This window comes from Vanessa atalanta, chromosome 3, assembly GCF_905147765.1.
Source record: "Vanessa atalanta chromosome 3, ilVanAtal1.2, whole genome shotgun sequence".
Lineage (NCBI taxonomy): Eukaryota > Metazoa > Arthropoda > Insecta > Lepidoptera > Nymphalidae > Vanessa > Vanessa atalanta.
Window position 1 is genome coordinate 6,986,714 of NC_061873.1, and position 25,432 is coordinate 7,012,145.

General features: G+C 32.2%; 2 protein-coding genes across 11 annotated transcripts in view; both read right to left on the reverse strand.

Annotated features, from left to right (window-relative positions):
* The window catches only part of LOC125077437 (tensin-1), an 89,660-nt gene extending 81,833 nt beyond the window's left edge, over positions 1-7,827 (reverse strand). Inside the window, exon 1 of one of the 3 annotated variants that reach the window (XM_047689403.1) lies at positions 7,524-7,827. In XM_047689403.1, the coding sequence (XP_047545359.1) occupies positions 7,524-7,601 (78 nt within the window). In that variant the 5' untranslated portion in view covers positions 7,602-7,827. Of the gene's footprint in view, positions 1-5,012; positions 5,319-7,523 lie in introns of those variants that run through there. The other 2 variants (XM_047689404.1, XM_047689402.1) reach the window with 2 other exon arrangements.
* A 6,214-nt stretch (positions 7,828-14,041) lies between these two features.
* The window catches only part of LOC125077224, a 48,920-nt gene continuing 37,529 nt past the window's right edge, over positions 14,042-25,432 (reverse strand). For 5 of the 8 annotated variants that reach the window (XM_047689100.1, XM_047689098.1, XM_047689094.1 and 2 more), the window contains 7 exons: positions 25,206-25,320; positions 25,048-25,121; positions 24,870-24,975; positions 23,718-23,918; positions 22,997-23,200; positions 21,087-21,160; positions 14,042-18,386 (listed from right to left, as the gene is read on the reverse strand). In XM_047689100.1, coding sequence (XP_047545056.1) covers positions 18,288-18,386; positions 21,087-21,160; positions 22,997-23,200; positions 23,718-23,918; positions 24,870-24,975; positions 25,048-25,121; positions 25,206-25,320 — 873 coding nt within the window. In that variant the 3' untranslated portion in view covers positions 14,042-18,287. Of the gene's footprint in view, positions 18,387-21,086; positions 21,161-22,996; positions 23,313-23,717; positions 23,919-23,961; positions 24,779-24,869; positions 24,976-25,047; positions 25,122-25,205; positions 25,321-25,432 lie in introns of those variants that run through there. The other 3 variants (XM_047689097.1, XM_047689101.1, XM_047689102.1) reach the window with 3 other exon arrangements.

Below are 25,432 nucleotides of genomic sequence, written 5' to 3' on the forward strand. Positions count from 1 at the left end.
GAGAATATGTTCTTTCAATATAGTTAAAAAGAAAGATACTATCTCGCAGGGAATTCGTTCGGCTTAATTCATATAGAAAATCTGATTGACATCCAGTAAGACCTCCCACGCGGCGAAGCTCGTCTGTTTGATACATTATTTACATGCAATTGTTTAATTCAGAACTTGTCGAACTTTATTTAGATTAAAGTTATAAACAAGTCTCAAGATAAATAAACCTAATACAAATATATATATACGTATATATGTATATATATTATTAGTCATAAAGCTGATAGATAAAGAGAAATAATCAATAAATTCCATATATAGCGTATATTTCAGTTTTAGTTAAATATAATTATAATTAGTTATACACAAGATATTATTTTATATTTATATTAATAGTTGCTATTTGAAGTATCATTATTATTCAAGTGTTTACATTACATTTTTAACTTGTGCAGTGAATAGAATTTATTTCTCGTTTATTTTCACGAGGGTCGTACCAATGTGTTATATTCCCCTTTTAAAGGTAAAACAACTCTTTGTCCTAGAGCGTCTCTTGACTTCGCCACGCGGGACAATTTGTTCACTAGAAAAAATAGTCAAGGGTTATTTTGCGGTTACATTGTGTCGAGTTTAAGTCTCATAAATTATGTTACTGCACTCTTAACTTAAAAGCAGAGTGCACCAGGTGGTCGTAGCTATTTTTAGTCTCCTGTTTATGCACCAATAAGGGAATAAATTTTATTTTATGACTTCCATTCAAACCAAATTTGATTAATGGCCAAGAACAATTCGAGTTTTATGTAGCTTTTAAGAAGTCAATCCTATTTACAATCAAATCGAATTTTCGAGAAATGTTATTCCACAGAGGACGGTAATAAGTTTTTTATTCAGCATCGAAGCGCGGGTTGACAGCTGGCCGGCATGTTTCGCGAAGCGTGATATTTTTTGCAAAGACATGATGTTTGCGGTCAGAGTTAAAATTTCAGCGATGAAATCTAATACATATTAGTAATTCTATACTGAATAACATAGCATGACGAGATGAGTTACGGCAATGTATTCAAAAATATCAGTGTGTAATGTAAGCCGTCATTTAAATTAATAGAATATTGTACATTGTACGAGTTACGATAATGTAAAATAATTTATTTATTTGGATTTTTATTTGCAAGCTTAAATATAAATTGATTCAATTTAAAACTCTAGAAGTAGTCGAGACAACTCTACATAACACGGAACCCACCTAAAATTATGATTGATATTATAAATACCTAATTCATTACAGTACATTCTAAAAACATAATCGGTTTCTTTGAACAAATCGCTGCAGCTACTGGTAATTGAACGCTCGTAGTTTGTACATACGAGCAAGTACTGATTGCGCATTATTCATAATGAAGCCGCTCCTGCTCTGTTCATTAGAGGCATCGCTAAGTACCTGCGAGCTGCCCCCTTCAACTCCACTTCCGGTCAGCTCTCAACACGCTTTAGGCAGTTCCTGTACTGTGCAATATCCGGTTGCAATAACAATTACGTATTTGGATCGAAACATACACTTCTGAAACTGTTTTTCATTTACGTTTGTACTATGTTGAACCAGTTTTAGCTGGATTACATAAATTTTTGTCTTTCTTTAAGATTACTAGCAGCTATATTAATCTTAAAGAAAGGGTATCTGTGAATGGCGTATTTTTAACAAATATATTCAACTAGGTAAAGTGCCTAGTTGAAAATTACCGTACTAATATTTATCCAAATCCTAAAATATTATTTGGTATTTTGCCAATATTGCCTTTATAAGACTTGTTTTAGTAAATTGCAAGCTAATTTTAACCCATGCCCACTAATAAATTAAAGTGCAATCAAACTCTCAGCAGACGGTTTAGTCACAATAGTTCTATCTTTTATATTTAATTGCTGACTAACGCATATCTAAAACGTTTAAGCAGCTCGGCTCAAAGAATCCAAACAATGGTTGAGTAGTGTGACAAAAAGGTTTGTCAGTCACCAAACGAATGTGGATTAATCTCGTTCCCATCGTATTCGGTACGGCGCAAGCGCAGCTTTGAATCTTGGAAGGTCCGTCTTTAAGGAATGTATCGTAAATCATCGCGTATATCCGTTCTCAAAGATACCGACATCGTTCAAACGTTCTACTGCCCACTACTTATTGTTATCAGAACATTGTTCATATTAAAACGTAAATTTATACTAAATATTTCATTATACATTAACAGACAAAAATAACAGAATTTAAAAGATATTTTATTTGAAATGTATTTTTGTATAATTTATTTACATTACGGCATTATAAAAATTAAAAAAGTCTATTTTACAAATAAAGATCACGCAGAATGGTAACAAGAATGCTTGTAGCATTTCGCCATAGAATCGCTTTCCCGAATCCCTGGTCGAATGATGAACTAGACCCTATACCCTATCACTAACAGTGGCAATAAGAAGAGGTGATATACTTTTTAAAAAGGTTTTTTGTTCTCCTTAAATGAAAAACTCATTCAAGTGAAAAACGTCATATTCACTAAAATGAGTTTAATTTGGAGTACTGAAATTAATTATTTTAATATATTATGAGATAACCTGTCTAACAGCGGACAATGACTACGGGCATATGTATCGGCTAATTGCTCGGACACGTCAAAAGCACCGCCCATTGAAAGGCCTTTTGTCCGCAACGTTGAGGCACACAGCCTCATGTATACATATGCTCTTAATTAACTCATAAGCCTGGATAGCACATAGGCAAATAATCAAATACAATGACTACTTTATATTACTAATTCTCTTTATATCATCCTTCATTCACCACCCCGAACAAACATTAGTCTTCAAGCAAAAACGTATTAACAACACATATTATACTCTTATGTATGTGTACAATCCTCTATTAGAAAATACAACGAACAGTAATGAGTGCTAATTTACATTGAGCTCTTTAATTTGCATAAAGGTCAAAAAACAACCGACACATTCGACCTAAAAACATATCAATAGTTACTTATTCTCAAAGAGGTTACATGGCTAACCAATAATGAGAAATTCGTTTGCGTTGTGACACTGAACTTGGAATAGTGTTTGCCCGCTGAGCCATCGACACCGACCGGGGCTTGTAGGCGGTGCACTGGTTCTTACGCAACTATTCGGGAACTTTAGTTCTGCGTGTACGCATGTGACAACGGACGCGGACTCGCATCGCCACATTAGCATTCTACCGTTAACTCTACTTGCCAAGGCGAACTAATGACGCCATACATACGAAACAATACTAAATATCAGCACCTTTATTTTCTCCGTCGTGCTTTCTAATGTTACTAGGTATATTGATAACAAAAGATAATAAATATTCGTTGTACATAAACTTTAACCTTCATCTGTTGGAACAGGTTGTCGTTATCATGTCTTTTAATGTGACGTCATTAAATATGTTATTGTATAATTCCATCAACTTATTGCAATTTTACCTGACGATAACCTTTGCAAGTTTCAAGTATAAACAGATACCGATATCGACTAAAATACATAATGATTATCGCTCTAGTTTCTGATTTTTACAGAAATTTTAATTCGTATTAAAAATATATATTTTTAAATGTTTAATTGTTAGCTACAAAGTTTTTAAACGGTAGAACAATGTGGAACACGCTTAATAATTATAGAGCCGCAGATATATTTTTATGTCATTTGTATATAAATATTTTTTACCGCATCTATCCAAACCGCAGCCTTATTATAAAAGATTTATGTTGCGATAACAATGTTTGTATGTAATAATAGTATTGTTATTGATATCAACGACACCTACCTATATAACGTATACTGTTTCTAATTCAAGAAAACAACATTTCTCGAGATAAATATTGTTTCAAATTGTGTTCAATTTACATTGAGTTGAAAATTTGAAAATATGTGTTATCGTTTCATGTTTTTTATAAAAATAAGATAAAATATAATTCTCGTAAAGGTATGTTGAATTGTAGTTTTTAAGAATTTAAAGTATTCTAGCATTTATTTCTTAGATAAATTCATTTATCTCATCACAAAATCTCTGAATGTTTAAAAGTAAAATAAAATTTTGTTTATATTGGCATAAAGATGAATAGAAACGTAAGTATGTTACGTGTCTGTAACGATCACAAGGATAATCGGAAAATTACTCTTGGCCCAATTGAAGAAACATATCCGCCGATATAAGTCACCAAGGATCAATTATATCTCATTGTCTTCGTTAAAGCGAAATACTGGCGTGAGAAAAAGGGCTTATATATTCTTTTGTTACCCTTTGTATACAAGCAATTTGATTCAGATCTTTCCATTTTTTGGTAAAAAAATGTTACGTGCCTATAACCTCTTCATGATTAAATTTAAGTTTTTTTTATGACATAGTTAGGCGGACTGGCACATGATCCACCCGATGGTAAGTGGTCACCACTGTCCATAGACAGTACCAATACTGTAAGAAATTATGATTATTTCCTCATTACACCAATGTGCCACCAACCTTGGGAACTAAGATGTTATGTCCATTGTTACACTGGCTCACTCACCCTTCAAATCGGAATACAACGGCGGTAGAATATATAATGAGTGGGTGGTACTTACCCAAGCGAACTTGCACAGAGCCCTACAACCCAATGTAAGTATATGGAAAATATAAAATATAAATCATCAAAATTAATTTAATCCGTATGAATTAATTGTCTTTCCAATCACAAAAATAATGTACGAAAATTATCACACATAAACTACATCTACTATAAAAAAAAAATTCCGATACGTTTTCATTCCTTTGATGTAAATTTTGAAAATTAGTTATCAATGAATGTTTTAAAAATTTAAAAGATTTTAATAAATAAGTATACTTCATCGCATAGTTTTAAAATAACCCATAGAATAACACTGAAAAGTAATGACAGGTTTACCAACTCTTGTAGAATACATGTAGTTATTACTGCTACAACACAATTATAAACTGTAAAATATAAATATCTTACTGAAATATATACCTGATTTATAAAATGCAATGGTCCACTCACGCGACAAAGTGGCGGCGGAGACTCGTATCCCCAGAAACAATTCCAAGGCATTTTTATTCATTTTCATATACTGAAATAATAAGTCGAAAATTTTGCCTCCATTTTCACGTAACACATTTAATTCATAGAAAACAATAAAACCGAAATTTGTTTCTATTATTCATATTATTTAAATGTAAAGTCTCGTAGAGAAAAGTAAAATTCACTAGTAAAAAGGTTTAGAAGCGGTTCTGGCGTAGAATTTGTACTATCTACGTTAACGAGCGTCCCCGAGCTCCGCCGCCACACAACTGAGGTGCACATAGCAGCTGATTCGCTCTCATCAGAGACCATCACAAAAAAAGGTTCTACGATCCAGTAGTAAAATCATCTAGGCAGGTTATTTTACAAAGATAAATGTATTAAGTTACCAATCCATACTTAGTGACATCGCAATAAAATATTATATATATTTTTTATTACAAATATATATCATTGTAATAGAAAAAATATTAAATCAAATTTTAACTTATCGGAGAATATTTTTTTATGATATAGGTAGGCGAACTGACAAATAGTCCACCTGACCATCGTCCATATATATTGGCGCTGTAAGAAACATAAACCATTCCTTACTTTGCCAATGTGCGACCATTCTTTGTAACTTTTTTTTGAAAGATTACGACCCTTTTGCCTGTGATTACACTGGTTATACGATACGATACTAAGTATTGCTGTTTGACGGAAGAATATCAGATGGGTTGTTGGTACCTAATCAGGCGGGCTTGCAAAGTCCTACGATGTATATTTATGGAGCTCCTAGGAACTCTACTCGTTGCGGCTTCTCCCGCGAATAAATATTACCATATTTATGTTAGACCATACGTATATGGTCATATTAAACATTGAAGGAACGCAGTGTTTAAATTCGCTTAAAATCAAAATATTTCTGCGCCTCTACATTATGAAATGACGATCTTTTCTAATGGTCTCAGGGTCATGGTGCCTTATTGACTTTCACTAATAATATAGATATTAATAGATATTATAGAAGTATAATTTGTATTTAGCAAAAAATATATAATCAGATTGTTATCTTATTTATAACAACTTCTTTTTAATATTTTAACGTAAATAGGAAGTTATTGTATCATATCTTTAATATATATGGTGAAAAACTGGCGCAGGTAAAATGCGCGTTCACGTAACACAAACAAAATATTTTTGTATGTTAATTTTACAAACTCGACTATATTTTACTGACTTTAATTTTTTGTCCGTAAACATTGCGGATGCTGTAAGTAATTGACGGTGACGGTCGTTCGTGATGTGGTAGATAAGATCATGATGATTTTCCTAATAAATACCTATCTATCTACGTGGTGGTGTCGGTAATTATGGTGATGATGTCGCCCTAAATGATTTCGGTCACGTTGACAACTGTGTGCGCAAACACAGGTGTATTTGCCATAATCCGTTGGGTTGAAAAATCCAACACGACCCAAAAGAGTTCAGGAGCAGGACCAACAGCTCTATGAGCTTTCCAAGAAACGGTAGGCTACTAGACACTTCCAATTTCCTGACACCGATCGGAGAAATTTTCGATAAAAAAAACCAATAACTTATTATCGGCCCGACCTAGGTTGTAAGCCCAGCATCTCAGAGTCTACATCCTTATTTAATCAATAGATCGACGAGGCAGTCAACCTTAGAATATATTATTCATATATTAATAAAGTACCAAAATGATGTCAAATGTCTAATATTTTTGTCTTAAATTAGAAATCTAATTAGGTGCCGTTTGAATTTTTAAATTGACACATGAATAATGAATAAAACGCAATGATTAACATCGGTACGGATAGAAAAAAAAACGTGTAATAATATAAACTTGGATAAAACCTTTATTTTAGTTGAATTTATATTATATACTGTCCTACTCATCCCTTTCAAAACATTTTAAATAAATACATATTAGTCCATTATCGTACATACGTACACATTACTAGTGTATAATCAACAAATTTTATATGTATATATCATTAACATGCATACGATAGTCAAAATCCATTATACACAATCTACAGAATTATTCCTGACCAAGATTATCTCGTGACGATTGTCGCGCGATGAGTATTAAATATATACATTGCAGTTGGATAACATTTATTAAATAAGTGGATTATTATTTTTTTAAGTGCACTTAAACTAAACATTTTTAAAAGAACAATCGGCAACATTATATATATTGGTATAATGTATTGGACGATTGCGACCAAAAGATGAACGAAATCGTAGGTGAAAGCAAGAATATATATTTGATACGTGACACGAAGAATAATTTTAACACTTTTTAACTTACTTTGACTATTAAGTCGAAGTATAATTTAGGATTCAAACATTAAAAATTTGAACTGGGAACTTACATGAAAATAAATACTAATTAGACTTATCTAATGTTAATTTATAAGAGTGATCTATAATATATAAAAGAAAACTAACCTGAGACACAAACTGTATTGGTGTGCTGACCACGGGCGGACGCTGGCGGTCACGGGACCACGGGCATGTCCAGGGCATACTGATATGATGAACAGCTGATTTTACACTTCATAAGAAACACGACCATTTACACAATTTGATTTAATATGACCTGTTGGATGTTATGAATACGACCATTACAATTGATTAAATAAATATATGGTACGTTATCATTATTAAGCAGAACACGATTATTCCTGGGTACGTGCGTGCAACAGGATAGTAGGCGTACGCATGCGTGCGAACTGTAAGCCGCGCGGCTCGGGACTAGGAGGCCCGAGCCGACTCCAGGCCGCTATACACTTGTATTGTATGTAGTGAGCACTGTACGTTTGTGAACTACATAAAAGAAACCCAAACACTCCCGGTTCCAACTACGGGACGGACGTATCAATTGCCTAACCAACGTATGTACGTTTGCGTTAGTTACGAATATAACCGCTGATGTACTCTTACTGCAATATTTACGTCATTAAACATATCAAAGTTAGGTACTACTGGAAATAACACGATTACAACTTACAATAAGAAAAGAAAATGTAGGTCATCGTTTCCGTTGATATTAGGCTCAGAAAAGCTGGAGGATCTGAGCTTTGTACAATATTTATGTCGGGCTTACATTAATAAATTTTAAAAACTAAATAATTTAAAGGTTTATTTAATAATATCCTAAAAATGCATTGCAAATTCAAATGGCAGATTCTGATCTGATTTTGATCTCATTTTTGAAAGTGTTATCATATCGATATTATTTATGTAGATGATTTGCTCAATTTGATCCAGTAAATGACTGTCTCACGGCCTACCTCAATACGTTTTTGCGTCACAACCCTCTATTTGTAAAAAAACAAAATACTGTGTCAATCCAATCTAAGAAATTTATCTTCAAAAACGAGGCACACCCGTGACGCTATCGTTGCTTGTGTTTGCGTTATCACGAGATATAGGATTAAGAAAGTAAAAAGTAAAGCTTAATAGAGTTTAATTAATTTTCTTTCTTTCCTAAAAAGTATGTTGTTCTTGAAATCATACAGAAGAAAAAAAACAAATGAACGTTACATTTTGTTCACAGTATCTCCCTGGATACGATAAAAATATATTTGCTTTTTTATTTTCATCTAACCTAACTAATGTAGAACACATCATTTTGTCTTTAAATTATGTAATTAAAGTAAGGTCGACCGATATTATTATTACATATTATGTATTTTGTACACGTAATTTTTTTTATGCTTGCCATGAGTGTCTATTATTTCGAAAAAAAATTTAAGAAGTATATACTAGTAGGTATATAGTCCTAATATGAGTTTTTTGTTGATTTAATGTTTCTTGGCAATCTAATAAAAAAAATACAACATCACTGAAATAGAAGAAATGTATAAGCAAAGCAAGAATAGGTCCGGTTTTATTGCTTATAGCAGTTTGTTAAGAGATTTGATAGAAGATATTTCTAAAAATCTGAAACTTAATAAATAACCAAAAGATAAAATTAAGACATAGTGACCGGTTTTACATAATCTTCAAGCTTTTCTTTATTGAACTATTTGCCCTTGACATTTGTGTATAAGAATACGTTTTTAAAAATGTTGTCATGTTTCATGTTTTTCCTACAACTGAGAGGAATCTAGGTGATAGTGTCTATCATAATTATTTGATTCGACAGAATAAGAACAGCTATCAACAGAACTCTTCCATGGCTGCAGACGCGTTTCTTATTGTTTCGTATACATGTTATCAACAATCGCATTTATCTTATAAGGTGTGCCATCTGAGAACCACATAGACATTTTGCTCATCAGCTAAACTAGCCGTTATAACGTAACAGCTCATAAAATTTAATAACATTTTGATCTTAAGGAGTTTTTTAAAAAAACAAGCATTTGTATATGTTGTATAACATGAAATTTTTTCGAAAAAAATTATCTTCTCGTCCGAAAATATTACTTAGGATATTTACTTTAACACATTATCGCTAGAAATAGTAGAAGAGTAGGGAATATTTTTAAATTGACGATATTAATAACGTAAGGAACATTTGCAAAGCGCAATTGTTCCAATGGTAATAAATATTAATTGCTGTTGTTGTTGTAATTATATTACACGGTCATATACGGTTTACCTTATATATACTTACTTTCTGTTTTACCTATGCAGTTTATAAATACACATTGTATGTACATGTACATAGCTATATACCGAAACTATATCTGGATATGCTAGTTATTTAACATGAATTTAGAGCAATTACAGAACATTTTGTTTGACCTCGACAATTAATTTACCTTAGCTATGGACGGAGCATGGATGCTACATTCACTAATAAGTTTCAATTAACATTCATACTCATCAAATATAGAACCTACATCAAAATATGCTAATAAAGTATGTAGATCAATTAATAGGTTCAGTTTCACACTAAACAATGATGTTTATTAACCATGCCTAGATACGACTGAATTGAAAATAATAAAATAGAAGAGCTTAAAAGTAGAACAGATAAGTAAAATTTCTAATGTACATTTTATTTTATCCACCTAAAATATCAACTGAGAAAAGGAACGAAATGTCAATACTAACAACAATTCAAGTAATAAAAGATATTATTAAAATAAATAGGTATTTTATACGTACCTGTCTCACGACTAATAAATGTACCTATGTGTATGTGTAATTCTCGAGTAACAGCGAGTGAGTTAGAAAAATATTACAATTAAAAATCTAAGCGATATATATGTACGTTTAATCGTATTCGTTCTCTTATAATACGAAATAGAAAATACTGTATATAGTTTCTCTTTTAATCACACTCGCTTTTTGCTTTTTTTTTTGTATTTGAACAACTGCAGCTGACCGGATTTTTTCTTCCGATACAGTGAAAGATATATATATATATATATTGGTCCACGGAAAATATATTACGATACAGTCATCCACATGTATAATATTTACTTACGCTACACACATTGTTAAAAAGTACACAGGCTTTAGTAAAAAATGTTTAACATACCAATTTTGAATCCTCCGTACTCATGAGATTACGATACCAGGAAACAATTGTTCGTATATATTTTAAAACACAACATTTTAAATAATTACATATAAATAAGCATAGTAATATTATTATAAGTATAATAAAAAATGTATTTTCCATTGCAGGGCAAAGACGTGTCTATGCAATGATTATGGCACACAATTGAGCATAACTACGAGTGTACCTATGTCTGAACACCTCACTTGACTGAAATAAACAACCATTACGCGCTTCGATGGCCTCTTTGAACCTGGGTTCAAGTCACTATTGTTAATAAATTAATAATCAACACAAAGTGCTTGATGAAGAAATTATTGGATAATTGCAACTTGTAGGGGAAACGTTATGAAATAAGATAGAAAGATTAAATTCAATTATCTTTATTAACATTATACATTCAAGTAGGTATTATAAACTTACAAAGTATTATGCTACTAGTTTTAAAAATACAACCTCCATTTTTTATTTCACATTTGACCTTTTCTTCTTCCCATCTTTCTTAATATCTTGTATGCTATCGCTATTTTTTTTTTTTAATTTTGTGTTGGCTCGTACATTTTTTAAGTATACAAAAGTCGTTTACAATTGACTTTCCTTACAACACTTTTTAAAAATGGAATGTTATTGAGGAACTAAAATTAGTAAAAAAAATTAAAATCAAAATAGGTACACCTGGGACTACTACTACTTTTTATAATTTTCATTTATTATCATAGTTACTTACTTAATTTTTTTATTAATACTTACTTATTTCACTAATTTATCATACTTTTATCGTTACAAGTCCGAAAACATGAGTGTAATTCGGTGACGTATAATTTTTTTAATTTACAATTAGAGAACAAATGGACAAATCCTCCTTCTGATGTTAAGTGGTTACCTCCGTAAGCATACTTACATAAATTGCACCAAACCATTCCTTATACAATGAAAACGCTGCCAACCAAATATGATCTTAAGACCTTACGTCTCTCCAGCCTATATAATAACTGACATTCTTACTGTTCAAGTCATACTATTGTACTGCTTGGCGCTAGAATTTTCCTAAACTCAAGAGAGATTATTTTCAAGTATTGTTTTACTTTATTTTTTTTATTTATAGAGTTACTGGGCTTGAATCATTGTAGTCCGTGACACAATATTAATAAACATCCTAGCAAAAAATCATAACTTACCGGAATCGATTTAATGATATAGAATTAGGATTGGATTTGGATAGGGCTAGGAAAGTTCGAATTGGCGCTATTTGGGGCGAATTAATTGGAATTAACGGTAACTTTTTAAATAGTTTTTAAAATTAGCGGTTTAATTTGTTTATATATAATTCAAGCAAGTTCGAATAAATTTAACACAGAGTAAGTAGAAGCTTTTGTATTATATAATTTTCAGGACGACCAATATTTAGAGGAGTATGTACATGGTCGATATCCTTTTTCTTAACTGGATACCGTTTTTCCTGAGAGGCTGATCTTTACTTAACTCTATTGAATAGGTGATTGGAAAACGTAAAATTAAATCAAACTACTTATCATTTAGATATAATTATATTTTCGAATCTAAAATGTACAAAAAATACAACTTAAAAGTAATGTACTCTTAACGCCTGCTTTGTCGATGGATTAAATTATAACAATTCAAATACCTTACAGATATTCGTAATGTCGGCTTCATTAATTGACAATAACTGTGGTAAATGTTCAGGAGCAAGCTATTAGGAACAAAAAACAGTAAGCTACTCGTACTATTATCATCATTTTACTGCTTAATTTTAAGTTTTGATATTATTCGAATTTCATATCGCAAACAATAAATTCGTATTCATTAATATCAGGGCGGTCATGTTAAAGGCTTTTGACAAGACATTGATGTTTCCATACAACTGATTCATTTTAGTTGAATGTATACTAAAAATAAACATAACTATCAATTTTAATATTTAATCAACCACATTTTATAACAACTTTGGTTGTGTATTCTAGTCGTAAAAATATATGTTTAGCTATTTACAATATATAAACATACATACATACAATACTTAGAAATGCACAGCAACACAAAAGAGCTCTTATATTAACATTTGAAGAACTTAATAACACAGATTTAACGGCCATCTGCAAAAAAGATTACGGCTTACGATTAGACTAGTTAGTTCTATTCAATGTAGATGAAGTTTGAGTCTGTTCAAGACTTGGGTATTACATACTTAGTTCTTAAAGCTGATAAACATCTACCCACCCGTAACGCTGTGTCAAACACATTCGTTTTAATTATAATAATAGAAAGAAGCATAATTATACTAGCGATAATCCTTTCTGCCGCTGGCCCACATATTAATCATTTAATCGTTTTTTCGAAAAAACATAATTAGCTTAAAGTCATCATCTTAAACTGAATTTTATTTCTAAAAATATACACAGTACCCCTCGCAGACGACAGGCCAAGACAAGAGGCACGATTTTATACAAAAAATAAAATCAACCTTGTACGGGACTGTGATCACCTCGTTGTGTTAGCGACTGTCATCCGACCATAAATATATTTATCACAAATTACCATCTACAGAGGGATTAGGAATTACATCAAATCATTTAAGAACATCTTTAAAAGCGAAGGACAGAATTTTGTAAAGGTATAAAATGTTAGACTAATTATGTTTTCCCTTCGAAACAAAGATTCCCGTACCCATCAATGTTTCTTCGATTACTTTTGACAATATTTTTTATCCCCTAGATTCCTCCTCACAGAGTAAAGAGACCGTTATAAATAAACCTCGGTATATCACATTCTTAACGCAGTCCAATTTTAATAATTTTGCTGTAACATTGGATGGAAAATTTGGACCCTATTATCGTGTTGTAATCGTTACTCTGTGATATGGAAGAGAAATACATTTATGCAAAAATAATTATTATTTGACAATCTATAACATTTCGAATTATACATCCATAACATTTCCAATTATTTGACCAAATATTATTATTTTTAAATTATATCATATCCTTAAATATGATTTTATTCAATAATGTTATATAGTTTTGAAATTACCATAAATCTTACAATAATACATCAGAATAGCAGCCTAATCAAAATTATATTAACCGTATTTTAAAACAGAAATTCATTTAGAATTAATCATTTCGATCAATTTTATGCTTTACAAGATAATTAATTAATGAAGACTTTACTTTTAATATCAAATTATGACTTAATGCTCGAACATTAAAATGAGGTATAAATCCTTTACACCGAGATGGTAATATTAATCTAAGAGTTTAAGAGTAAGTATACAGACAATTTGCGTATGATTAATATTTAATTCAATAAGCCCAATTCAACAATTTAATCCATTTATCAAAATATGTAATTCTATCTTTTATAGGATAAATTTTTCGTTGATTATAAGTTTATCAATCACTTTATTGTTAATATGGGTGTCACCGTGTGATCCACTACAAAAGATAAAATCAATGGTGATGGTATAAATTTCTAGTTCTACGTTTTTTTTTTCTACAAAAAAATATGTTGCTTGGTAAGGTTTACAAAACAAAAGAAAAATTAGGACTAATCTTTACTTAGCGTAGCCGTTAGTTATACAAAAGTGTACTTCACAAAATTATCAAATAAGCTGTAATACATCTTAGCAAACATTCGATGCAATCCATTCTTATTTTTCTAATAACTCATCGAATTACTTCAATGTACGTCGTAATTTAGCGTTACGATTTTTAAAGGAAGTGGAGGTGTAGTTTCTTTGTAACTAGCGCCTACGCTTGACAGTAACATAGACAATAGCATCCTTGGTTTTGTTTTGGAAGACAATTCACCAATATTTTAAAGTTTATAGGCAATTTTAAATGTCACAAACTCTTACAATATAACCTTTACGCCTGTAACATTATTACAAAATAATAACTATGGATTTATTGAACTATATTAATTTATTCTTCAGCATTGTTGCATTTATATATAAATATAGATACATCTAGATTAACTTTATCAATAACGAATCTCTCCGGAATTCGATGTAAATAATAAAATGTTTTTATTAAAAATTTCGACAGCAACGAATCACTTCAACAAAAGTACAAAAGTCGTGTATCGTTTAATCTATTCATTAATCGTTATTTATATTACATGTATAATTACATAGTCTCTTCGTAAAGATGGTATTGAAAAATATCTTATATTATCTTTAATATCAGGCACGCATGCATTGTTACAGCTTGTTAACTATATTCATTTTCGGATAACCAATTTCTTCAACTCGTGCAATGGACGTGTTATTGAATTGAATACGAGTCTTCATATCTTTTATACTATATAAATCTGTAAAAAATATAGCCTTTTGGGTACATTTTGTCCGCATCGAGACGTCAAAAACTATGTGACGGCATTAAATGCTCTTTTAACAATCGAATAAATATGCTTCCAATATTTTCAATAAGTTACGTAGACTTGACTAATTCTCAACTATTTTGTTTAACGTCGTCGTGTACCTAACAAGGCCATCACTTGTACTTTATGGAATCGGTATTACTAATCGGATACCATCACGTGGATCGTCTCCCCGTATCGAACTAAATGGAATGAAATTTAATGTTATATTGCTACATTTTTCGGATATTGTAAAGCTTTATCTCACTATTAATCATGATACCAAAGACGATTTAAGTTTTGATGAATTCATTAAACGGAATTGGTCAGTATTCTAAACATTAATTATGCATTTTAGGGTATAAAAATATTATTATAATTCTTACACGGTTTTACCTCGTTAAGAATAACTTTATGGATACTCGCTACTATTATTTGTACGTTCTCGTTTAGGTAAGTTTATATAACATCACAATATTTTTAAGTTACTTTTACTCAATATATCTATGGTTGATGTAGATACGACTTTCGTTTTCTAAGAGTACCGGAAATGTTATACTTTGGGCCAATACGATTTTATAATATATAAAACTTTGAGTGTAAATATGTCGATAAAAATCTTCCGAATAGAAGACCTTTCCTTAGCAATCATGCGCTTTTAGGCTTTAAACAGGAGTGAAATATTAAGTCAGTTAAGTACCAAGCATCTTATACATAATTGCTATAAAACAAATTATACAAGTTTAAAAAGCCTCGTGAGTCATAATTAAAATTCCCTGGTCAATATGTGTTTAGACCTACTTAATAATTTATTTAGCAATAACTTTTAGAAAATATACAAAACAGACAATTTTTCAAAAGATACTTATATTTCCGAATGAATTGTGACCACAGATTTAACTGGTATAATCTGTTACAGCAATTTTTATATTTGAACGTGATCGTCGTATGGTTAAAGGCGACGTAACTAAAATATTTAACATTGGAGTTCGAGTTGTGGTCCCGACCGAGAAAATGATTTTGAAGAAATAAAAATACATCGATAAATTGTTAACGTTCTCTGATCACAAATCGCACATCGCTCATTCAGAATCTTATTTTATACTTAGTTTAATTTTACACGAAGTAGATATTAAATTGTGCGATTTAATTTTAGTAAATTTCCAAATTTTTCGTAATTTCAGACATTAAATATAATACTTTTTCAATAGTTTAAAATTGTTTCTTAATTAATCTTGAGGTAAATTTCGTACATATAATTTTTCGAACGACAGTCGTAAATTACGTTAATTATTACGAATAATTGAGTGCACAAAATTTTATGAAGCTATATTTACTAATGACGACAAACATCGATGTTAGACACAATTTTCACAAAAGATTAACGAGACCACAGACTACAATTTGACATTAACATGATTCCATTCAATCCGGTGAAATACAAGATAACACTAAACGATGAATCATTCTAGTATTGCAAAAAATTATGGTACACTTGAATCTACGTAAAGCCAAAAATCATTGCGTAATTTTTACATTTACAACTTACAAGAACGTTTGAATCGTCACTTAGGAAGATTTATAAATACCGAATAGCTGCTCAAGACGCATTTATGTAGTATACTGGTATCGTAAAACGGAAACCATGAATATCAATATGTTTGTGATTAACATGCAAACGAAAAATCGACACGATTTAAAAAATCCTACATCTGTTTATAAATCAAAATAAAAATGTCGACTCGCGACAAGGGTAGAAAATAAAGCTTCGGTTTTTTTTTTTTTAAACATGACGTTTTTATATACAAGGCTACGTTTTGAAATGCCTAATTTGAAGAAAACATGATAGCGGAATATAATGTTTTGTGCATCTTTTGATGTTTTCTGAGCATATACTTTTTTCATACTTACTCACAAGAAGATATTAGATTAAAGCCATATTTTTAATCGTAATCAATCATTCTCAATGTAGCTGCTATAAAATGACACCTTATTATTTTCGAACTTCATGAATTAAATGAACGTAACATTCTTATAAATCATTAACTTTTAATTTAAAAAAAAATATTTAACAAATTACTAATTTACAGAAGCATATAATTCTTATTTGTGAGTAAATATGAACTATTAAAAAAGAAATTATGGCTTTTTTTGTTCCATTCAAACCAGATGTCATTTTTTTTAAAGAAAATTAATAAACTTGAATCTTCGTTCTTGAAATCACACCGAACAAAATTGAGTATTTCATTTGGCATATTTAAATATCATAACGCAATAAAATGCTATGTAAAGAGATATGCTCATTTCAAAAATCATAATTTTTTGTAGCAAAATAATGAAATTTGATAATAAATAATAGAGGGGAAAACTTCATGTTATATTAACGTCTACAAAAGGTAGGAATACGATAAATCGCCAGAGCGATAATCGTAAAGAATTCATACTTTCGCCAGATATTGTTGTTGAAAAAATTATATACTTAAAAATAGCATAATGGAATTATTAGAACTGTGATAATGAGCACGCAGGCAAAAAAAGAAAATAACAAATGTTTTGTATAATTAAAGTATAGTATAAACAATTTTAATAAATCAATAAATGATTATTAATATTAAAAGAAAATTATGATACCATATCAGAAACACAAAGGTAGATTAACAAAATATTTACACTAAAGCAATTGCTATAATTTAACAACACGTTATTTACACCCATGTGTTCACTCATTTCTATACTCCCCGAAAGTGACTTTTGTTCAACGTTACGTCAAGTGAACCTCCGCCCTCTGCAGACACGCATCGTTCAGCTTCCGGCGAGTATAGAACACGAGCAAATCTCATACGCTTCTTCGAATACTACAGTACAACTTAACTTTGTCATAACAGGTAACATCTGACTTTCACACTATAATACATAACGTTCACAACGCCAAAAAAATGTGTTTAATATTTCTATACAATATTGCACGCGGTATGTCACTATTGTATATTAATGAATGTAAACTAGGCGTACGAGTCAATCATATTGCGAATCACAAAATTTTACTCCTCAACGGGAAGCTACCGTCGTATTCTTCGTCGAACCTCATCAACAACTATACATAGACACATAAATCTATGACTTACAATAAACGGAGTTCTCATAGAACTTAAGGATACATACGATCGACCGTCGATCTCCATTACTCGAAAATATCACTAGCACTACTAGACTATATACTATCCACACGGAGACGCTCCCCGCTCGGCGCGAGAGCTCGCAGTCTAGGCGTCGCGAAGTATAAATGCAAAGTGGGCAGAGGCCCGACGAGCGCCCGCGCGTCACTGGGACAGCAGCTTCTGCAGCAGCGACGCCTTAGCCGAGCCCGTCTGCGCCTCATCACCGCCCGCCGCCGCCTCCGCCGAGCCCTCCGTAGTACTCTGCGCAACACACACGGTCAGTGAGCCACACGCTAGGCGTCTGGGAACATTGCGACTATCGAATCGGATTCATGATTAGATTCGTAGATATCGTATAGGAAAATTGTGTAGTCTCAGATTAGTCTATCATTTTTAGACTTCAGTATTTTTAAAGGTTGAAATTTTTTGAATTATTACTTTTCATAATTAAATCGACCATAGTTTTTACTATCTACAAAAAAGTGAATCTATCAATACTTTATTAAATATGAGACTATCTATCGCAAAATAAAAATAAATATCTCTTATTATAGCCATCTCATATTTTATTTTGACTTTAGCAAAATATTAACATCACACGTAGTTAGGACCAATCAAAATTTAAGCTAAACTATCCACTAGTAGAGAAAACTTAATTTCCAATGACATGGTAAAAAATTTACTGAATTATAAAAAAATACACTGTTGAATCGTTTTAAAATAAAAATTAACTAATACAAAATAGGAAGAATTAAAACATAATTCTAAGTACCACAACTTGAGTAAATAATGCCTATTACTATATAATTAAAGACAAATATAAAATTAGGTTGTTTCCAATTCAAATAAGAATACATTTTGATTACTTACACAAATAACTATCTAGAAATCTTATTAAATTGATTCCGTTTAATAAAAACTTATTAAGGATAAGGAAAATTCCTAGATGAATTGAAATCGTAATTATTTGCTTGCGGCTTACGAACAATATAATTTGCACCGATAATGATTATAATTAAAAATATAGTAGTACATGAAAACCTTAACCAGAGACTCATTGATATTTTAACCGATATTGTTGTATATACTTTTATATTAAATAAATTAGTTGAAGAATAAAAATTATATCCGTCTATTATTTTTCAACTTGAAACATATTACGTTTAGTTATTTTATCGTTTATAACATATTTCTATTGGAATTAATTTATTTAAATGAAGTGCAATAGCTCTAAGCGTATATTTGATATTTGTGTATGTACACATTGGTCGTAAATAATATTTGGTTAATACGAATACTATTGTGACTAGTATTAGGAATTTCAAAGTTTATAAACTCCGTTTCAAAATATATATTACATTAGGAAACAACCCAATTGGGACAATTCACAGTAGTGACGTTTTATAACAATTAAAGTAACGATTTACTTAATTTAGAGCTTTGATAATAAGAAAATCTTGCAACTCGATTTAGACTCGCATATGCAGGCAGATGACAGTAGATAGTACTTACAATAAAAACATCAAATAAAACAATTAATTATTAATCGTGTCATATTATATGTAAAACGTCTACTTATTAAATCAAAAAGTAATACTATCTTATTGCATACTGTAATATAAATATATCGTTGTTCATTAGAATATTATATATTATAAAATAATCAACTATGGAATAAAGCCATTTTTAATTGTCAAATCAGTCAAATACCGGTAGTAGGTATCGATTAAATATATATATTTTTTTAATTCTTTGTGCTATTGTTAAATTGATTTATTTGCAGTACTCCCTGCATCGGATGTTAAAAATACATAAATAATTATTTCATTGTCGAAATCGTTGATTATATATATTGTTTTGTATGTAACAAATTGAAATTAAATTTAAAAGTACATAATGATCGAGTTGCAGTATTAACTTCTAAAACTTTAAATAATCGAATATAACACTTTAAACTTTATAATACTTTATTTTCATAATATTGTAAACAATATTAGTTTTATATATAAGACGAAGAGTAATTTTAATTTTATTTAAGAGCGAAATAGAATTACTCTGTTAGTCATAGGAGTTAATAAGTAACAACATTAAATGGTACTAACCTTAAAATATTTTTACTTATTATATAAATATTGCATAGCATGTTGTTTATTTGAAAATGATTTCAGAGGTAAAGAGCAATAAGCAGTTGAAAAATATTAAGAAATAAGTGAGGGTGTATACTTCGTTCTCAAGTATCCGAATTACCATGTTTATATATAAATATTATGAATGAACATTTTGATCGCACCTCACATTTCGATCGAAATATAATTATAATCATGCAATCAATTATTATAATGATCTGTAATACGGCACTCGATAAACGACATAATTCGTATGCTATATATAAAATATTTTACGAGCAAAATAATAAGCAGTCCAATTGCAAAATCATAAAAATTTTATATAACTACACCTTAATTAAAACCGTAACCATAATTTAACGCTTGCGCATGCGAATTACCCCATTTTTAAGCTAATATATCACAAGTACAGAAAACCTAGGAAGCGATGACATTATCATGTTCTCATGAATTTATATAATCTAAATCAAATTCAAAATGCATATATAATTATGAAATAATATCTATAAGAATTATTATTCAAATTCACATCACAAAAGCTTTATTGATAATTTAGAAATGTGCCAATCATTGTTACTGTAATAAAGCATTGGACGCGAATGATTAGAGACATTCGGAATTGAAGTAAGAGAAAAACTTTACGAGCGTCGTTGGCACACCTCTTTCATTCAGCCTCTAATAGTCAGATGGTCGACTCGACAACACACGCAGCAGAGCAGACTCAATACGTAATATTTATATAAATGTAATTCTACAAAAAATAATGGAAATCGATACAGAAGTAGTGTAAAAGTGACTTGATGGTTTGGTACCGCTGGTCGCGTCCCTGGCTTACCGGTATGCTCTGTTGCGACTCCCACGAGTTTGCCGACGCCGATGACGCTCGACCCCCCACCACACCACCGCCACCTACATACGTACACACGGATACATTGCCAGTAACCAGCCGTCACTCTGGCAATGTTTTATCACCACATTCTCTTTTATCTATGCTTACTTTTCAAAACAACGAAAAGAGTGTCATATATATATATGTATTAGATATCGCTTCCAAACCTAACGTGATTCTGTTTCATTTATAATATACATTGCCTGATAATAAATTGATCAATTTTGTTCACTGAATACGCTACACTTCGATTCTCGACCCGTTTACATAATATAATATAATAGACATTTCATCAAACAAACATTTAGTTCTGTAAAATGATTGAATCTAATTTTAAATAAACGCGTAATATGGTTGCTACGAAAAAAAAAATTGGTGACCTACTGAAACAATTGAATTTGCTCGGCTCATTTCCTAAATAAAAAAACGATACAAAACAAATTCGCAGACTGTTCCGAAGTGTCTTTCCAACAGTTGAGCTAATATCCTATTAAAAACATTTAAATACACATTTTATTTACTTATAACAATTATATCTTAATTTTGACTTAATCATCTATTCACATTTTAAGATGCATCATGAAGAGTAATTACTTCGCTGATATCGAAACTATCAAAAATTTAAAACTGTCGATGTCGCCTCGCGTTTAGAAAAGAAAAATATAAGTTTACTAATAAATTAATACCCAAAATCCAAATATATTTGATAACAATTAAAGTTATAACATAAAACTGTTATCATTATGAAACAGAAAAATTACTTTTTATGCATTACGCACAATACAAGGAACCAATTTTGATAAAACTTTTTGTGTTTAATAGAAATTAAGACTTAAAAATTGGGATGTATTAAATCTCGCTACGATCACGAGAGCCAGATGTACAACAATCAAACCACTTGTAAAAAGGTTCCTATGGATACGAAATGAGGATTCCGGTTTAAAATCTACACTGACAAGGTTGCGGGAAAAATTAGTAGATAGAACAATATACATACAATAACGGAGTTGATTGGTGATTATTTTTGATTCATTCTCTTTTCCTGTGTATATAAAAACTACGGTAACAATAATTACGCTTACAACGTATACGTGTAGCCAAAACTTAAGGATTCGTATCTATCTATCAATGTTATCCAAAAAATATCTTATTTTTTCAATATTAAGTAATATTATGGTCAATTAAATATCGTTGAAGGTAACTTGGTATCAAAGAATTACCAAGACTATAAAAGCAAATAAAGTTTACGAATAATCATAATAAACATATAATATAATATCTGAGTCTTAATATACATTTATTTAGTATAAAATTATATATAAGTAATTAAAGGTTTAAATATTTACTAAATATAAACTTTCAGTAAAGTACAAAACCAAAAGGTTTTTTTAAACTTAAAGGTAACTTATGAAACATTTTCATAAGTGTACTTTTCTCAAATTATTCATGGATTGATACGAGTTAAAAAATATATAAATTGTAATCAAAATATTGTAAAAATAATACAGTTATGATTATTAAAATCTAGTCACTAAAACAAACAATTTTATCTAGAGTGTCTCGGAAGTCCAAATGCTTGACCAAAAAGTAGGTTTACATTTCGTTATTTATTTTCGCCGAAATAATTCATAATCCACAACAACAGTAGTAGTATGCTCAGTGTAATCTCCTACAATATTTGAAACATACTCGAATAAATTTCGATTCACCAGAGCAAAAGAGATCCAACTTTTTATTTGCCAGGTCAGTACCTGTTCACTCTCAAACAAACATCAGATAAAAGGTTTTCCTAGAAGGAGATCGACCACTCTAGAGATCGAGGTTCCGTAGCGAGGGAAAGAACAGTCGGTACTAACCAGGAGCGGGCATGTCGAACGTGAGCAGCGGGTCGAGCTCGGGCGCGTGCAGCGCGTGCAGGTCGGGGCGGGCCGAGCGCGCGCCCACCACGGCGCGCAGCTCGTTGCGCACGTACTCCGACGTGCCGCCGCCCGCCGCTCCGCCCACGCCGCCCACGCCGCCCACGCCGCCTCCTCCGCTCACGCCGCCCACGCCACCCACGCCTGCGTGTCGGGTAACTACATCAGCGGTCGGCGCGCTACTCACGGCGAAACTTACGCTTCTTGGAGGTCGAGAGCACCTCTCTCTTTTGTTTCGGTCGTATCGCATTGCAGACTGATCCAGATATTAGAAAAATAGCGCTAGTAAATAAGGACGCCATCCAGTCGACGTGATATATAATTCAGAATTTTATAAATATACAAGCGGAAGTAATTTCGCCTTACGTCAAAATTAAGAGACATGCACGACGACAGTGAGGAGAAATAACAATTTTGCTACGAAAACTACCGTTTACCTTACTTCCTTCGTACCTCGAACGCCAAAGAACCGTGGAAGAGTCGGAAAGGCAAAATTCGTTAGATTATATGCATACATACAAGCGGGTTATTAGAAATGAAATCGACAGTAAATCACGACGAATATTTCGACGACCATTTGTTTATATGTTAATGTTAATAGGGAACAGTTCATTTCTTAAGAGGCCGTTACGACGAAATCAGTCGACACATGCATACTCACACGAGAGCGGATGATCGTGAGGCGAGGCATGCGGCGTGTGCGGCGGGTGTGGCGGGTGCGGCGGGTGCGGCGGGTGCGGCGGATGCGGCGGGTGCGGCGGGTGCGGCGGGTGCGCGGGGTGCGCGCCCTGCGCCATTCGCCGCGCGAACTCGCCGCACAGGGCTCGGACGCCCACATCGCTCTCCTCATAGTAGCCGCCCACTGCCACACACGCCTCATATAGTACTCGGCCACTGCCATTCGCGCTTCGTTCAGCACTCGCCTGGCGACGCTGTGCTGAGACCTACCTACTTGGGTACCCGGCCGGTCGCTACCGATTCCGGACTGACTGCCGAGCGAGCGACTCGTTCTCGTGGAGTTCGCGTGCGAGTGGTAATGGCGAGATCGGCATCACCGCCCTCTCCTCTATTCGAAAACTAGGCCATCCGCCTTTACCGTTGCATGCGACCTCTCATAAGCTCGTCTAACTAGTACGCTAACTCTACCCATCGCTTTTATTTCGAATTTCGTATATTAAAGCCAATAATATAATCATGCAATTAGTTGTAAAGAATTTTATCAATCTAAATTGTATCATAAATAAAGTTTATTTTAAAATCTCTACAGAGCATGCTGAAGGAATTATCGTTTTAGAATAAACATGCTTCGACTTAAAATTCAAGAATGAGAGAACTATCTACCTCAAAATAAATTAGTATATATATTATGCATTAAAGCGTACCATTAAAACCTTGGATCAGACTGAATATTTTAAATATTTATGTTTCATTACAATATCCGCAGATAATTATAATACTTACATACCTTTATAATACATATTCTTATGTAAAGTCGATTTAAAATAAAAAATATTAAAAACATTTCAGAATATTGATTTAAAATAAATACTCTCTAAGTTATACAATTTGCAAACAGTGAATCGACGGCTCGCCTGATTAACAATTTATTATATTATATAAATCAGAAAAAACCGTAACACAGGAAATGTATAATAATATTCTATACGTAATAAATAATATTCTCTTTTCCACTGTGGCTCGGAGGCTACGTACTGGATGAGTCTAAAAGCACAGGTCGCAAATCTTTAGAGAATACATCGCATATCGATATCAAGTACGCCAACCGACTCACGGATCCAGCGGGGCTACGTACCGTGGTGCGGGCGCGGCGCGCGCAGGTAGGGCTGCGGCGCCACGGGCGTGTGCAGCGCCGCCGCGTACGCGCCCGCGCTTCCCGCGCCGCCCGCGCCGCCCGCGCCCTGCGGAGCACACGCTACACTCACTTGTTCCACCTCACGCGCGTGGCGCGCACGTTCGTATCGTATACTTACGAGTTGTCGACTTAGCATTGGATTCTGTTGCGACGAGGGCATTTTGTTGGCGCCGTAGTTCGGCCCCATTTGATCTGTGAACGTAAAAAATAAATGTAACACTCAATACATGTACTGAATATTCTTAATAAATTTCCCCGTCGAGTGTTTGTACTTACTCGTATGATGATATAGATTATGGAAGTCTGTGCGCTTTAGAGCTACGTTAGGCGGCGTCGCGGAAACTAAAGCATTTATTGTAGAACCGAGATCGGCTTGGGGCTGCTCTGCAGCCTGTAATTACAAATAACATCAATTTTAAAATTAGGAAATCGACTGTGGTAAATTAAGCGTGTGAATGCAAATAGCAAATTTGCATTCACACGCTTCTACTAAAAGACGGCTT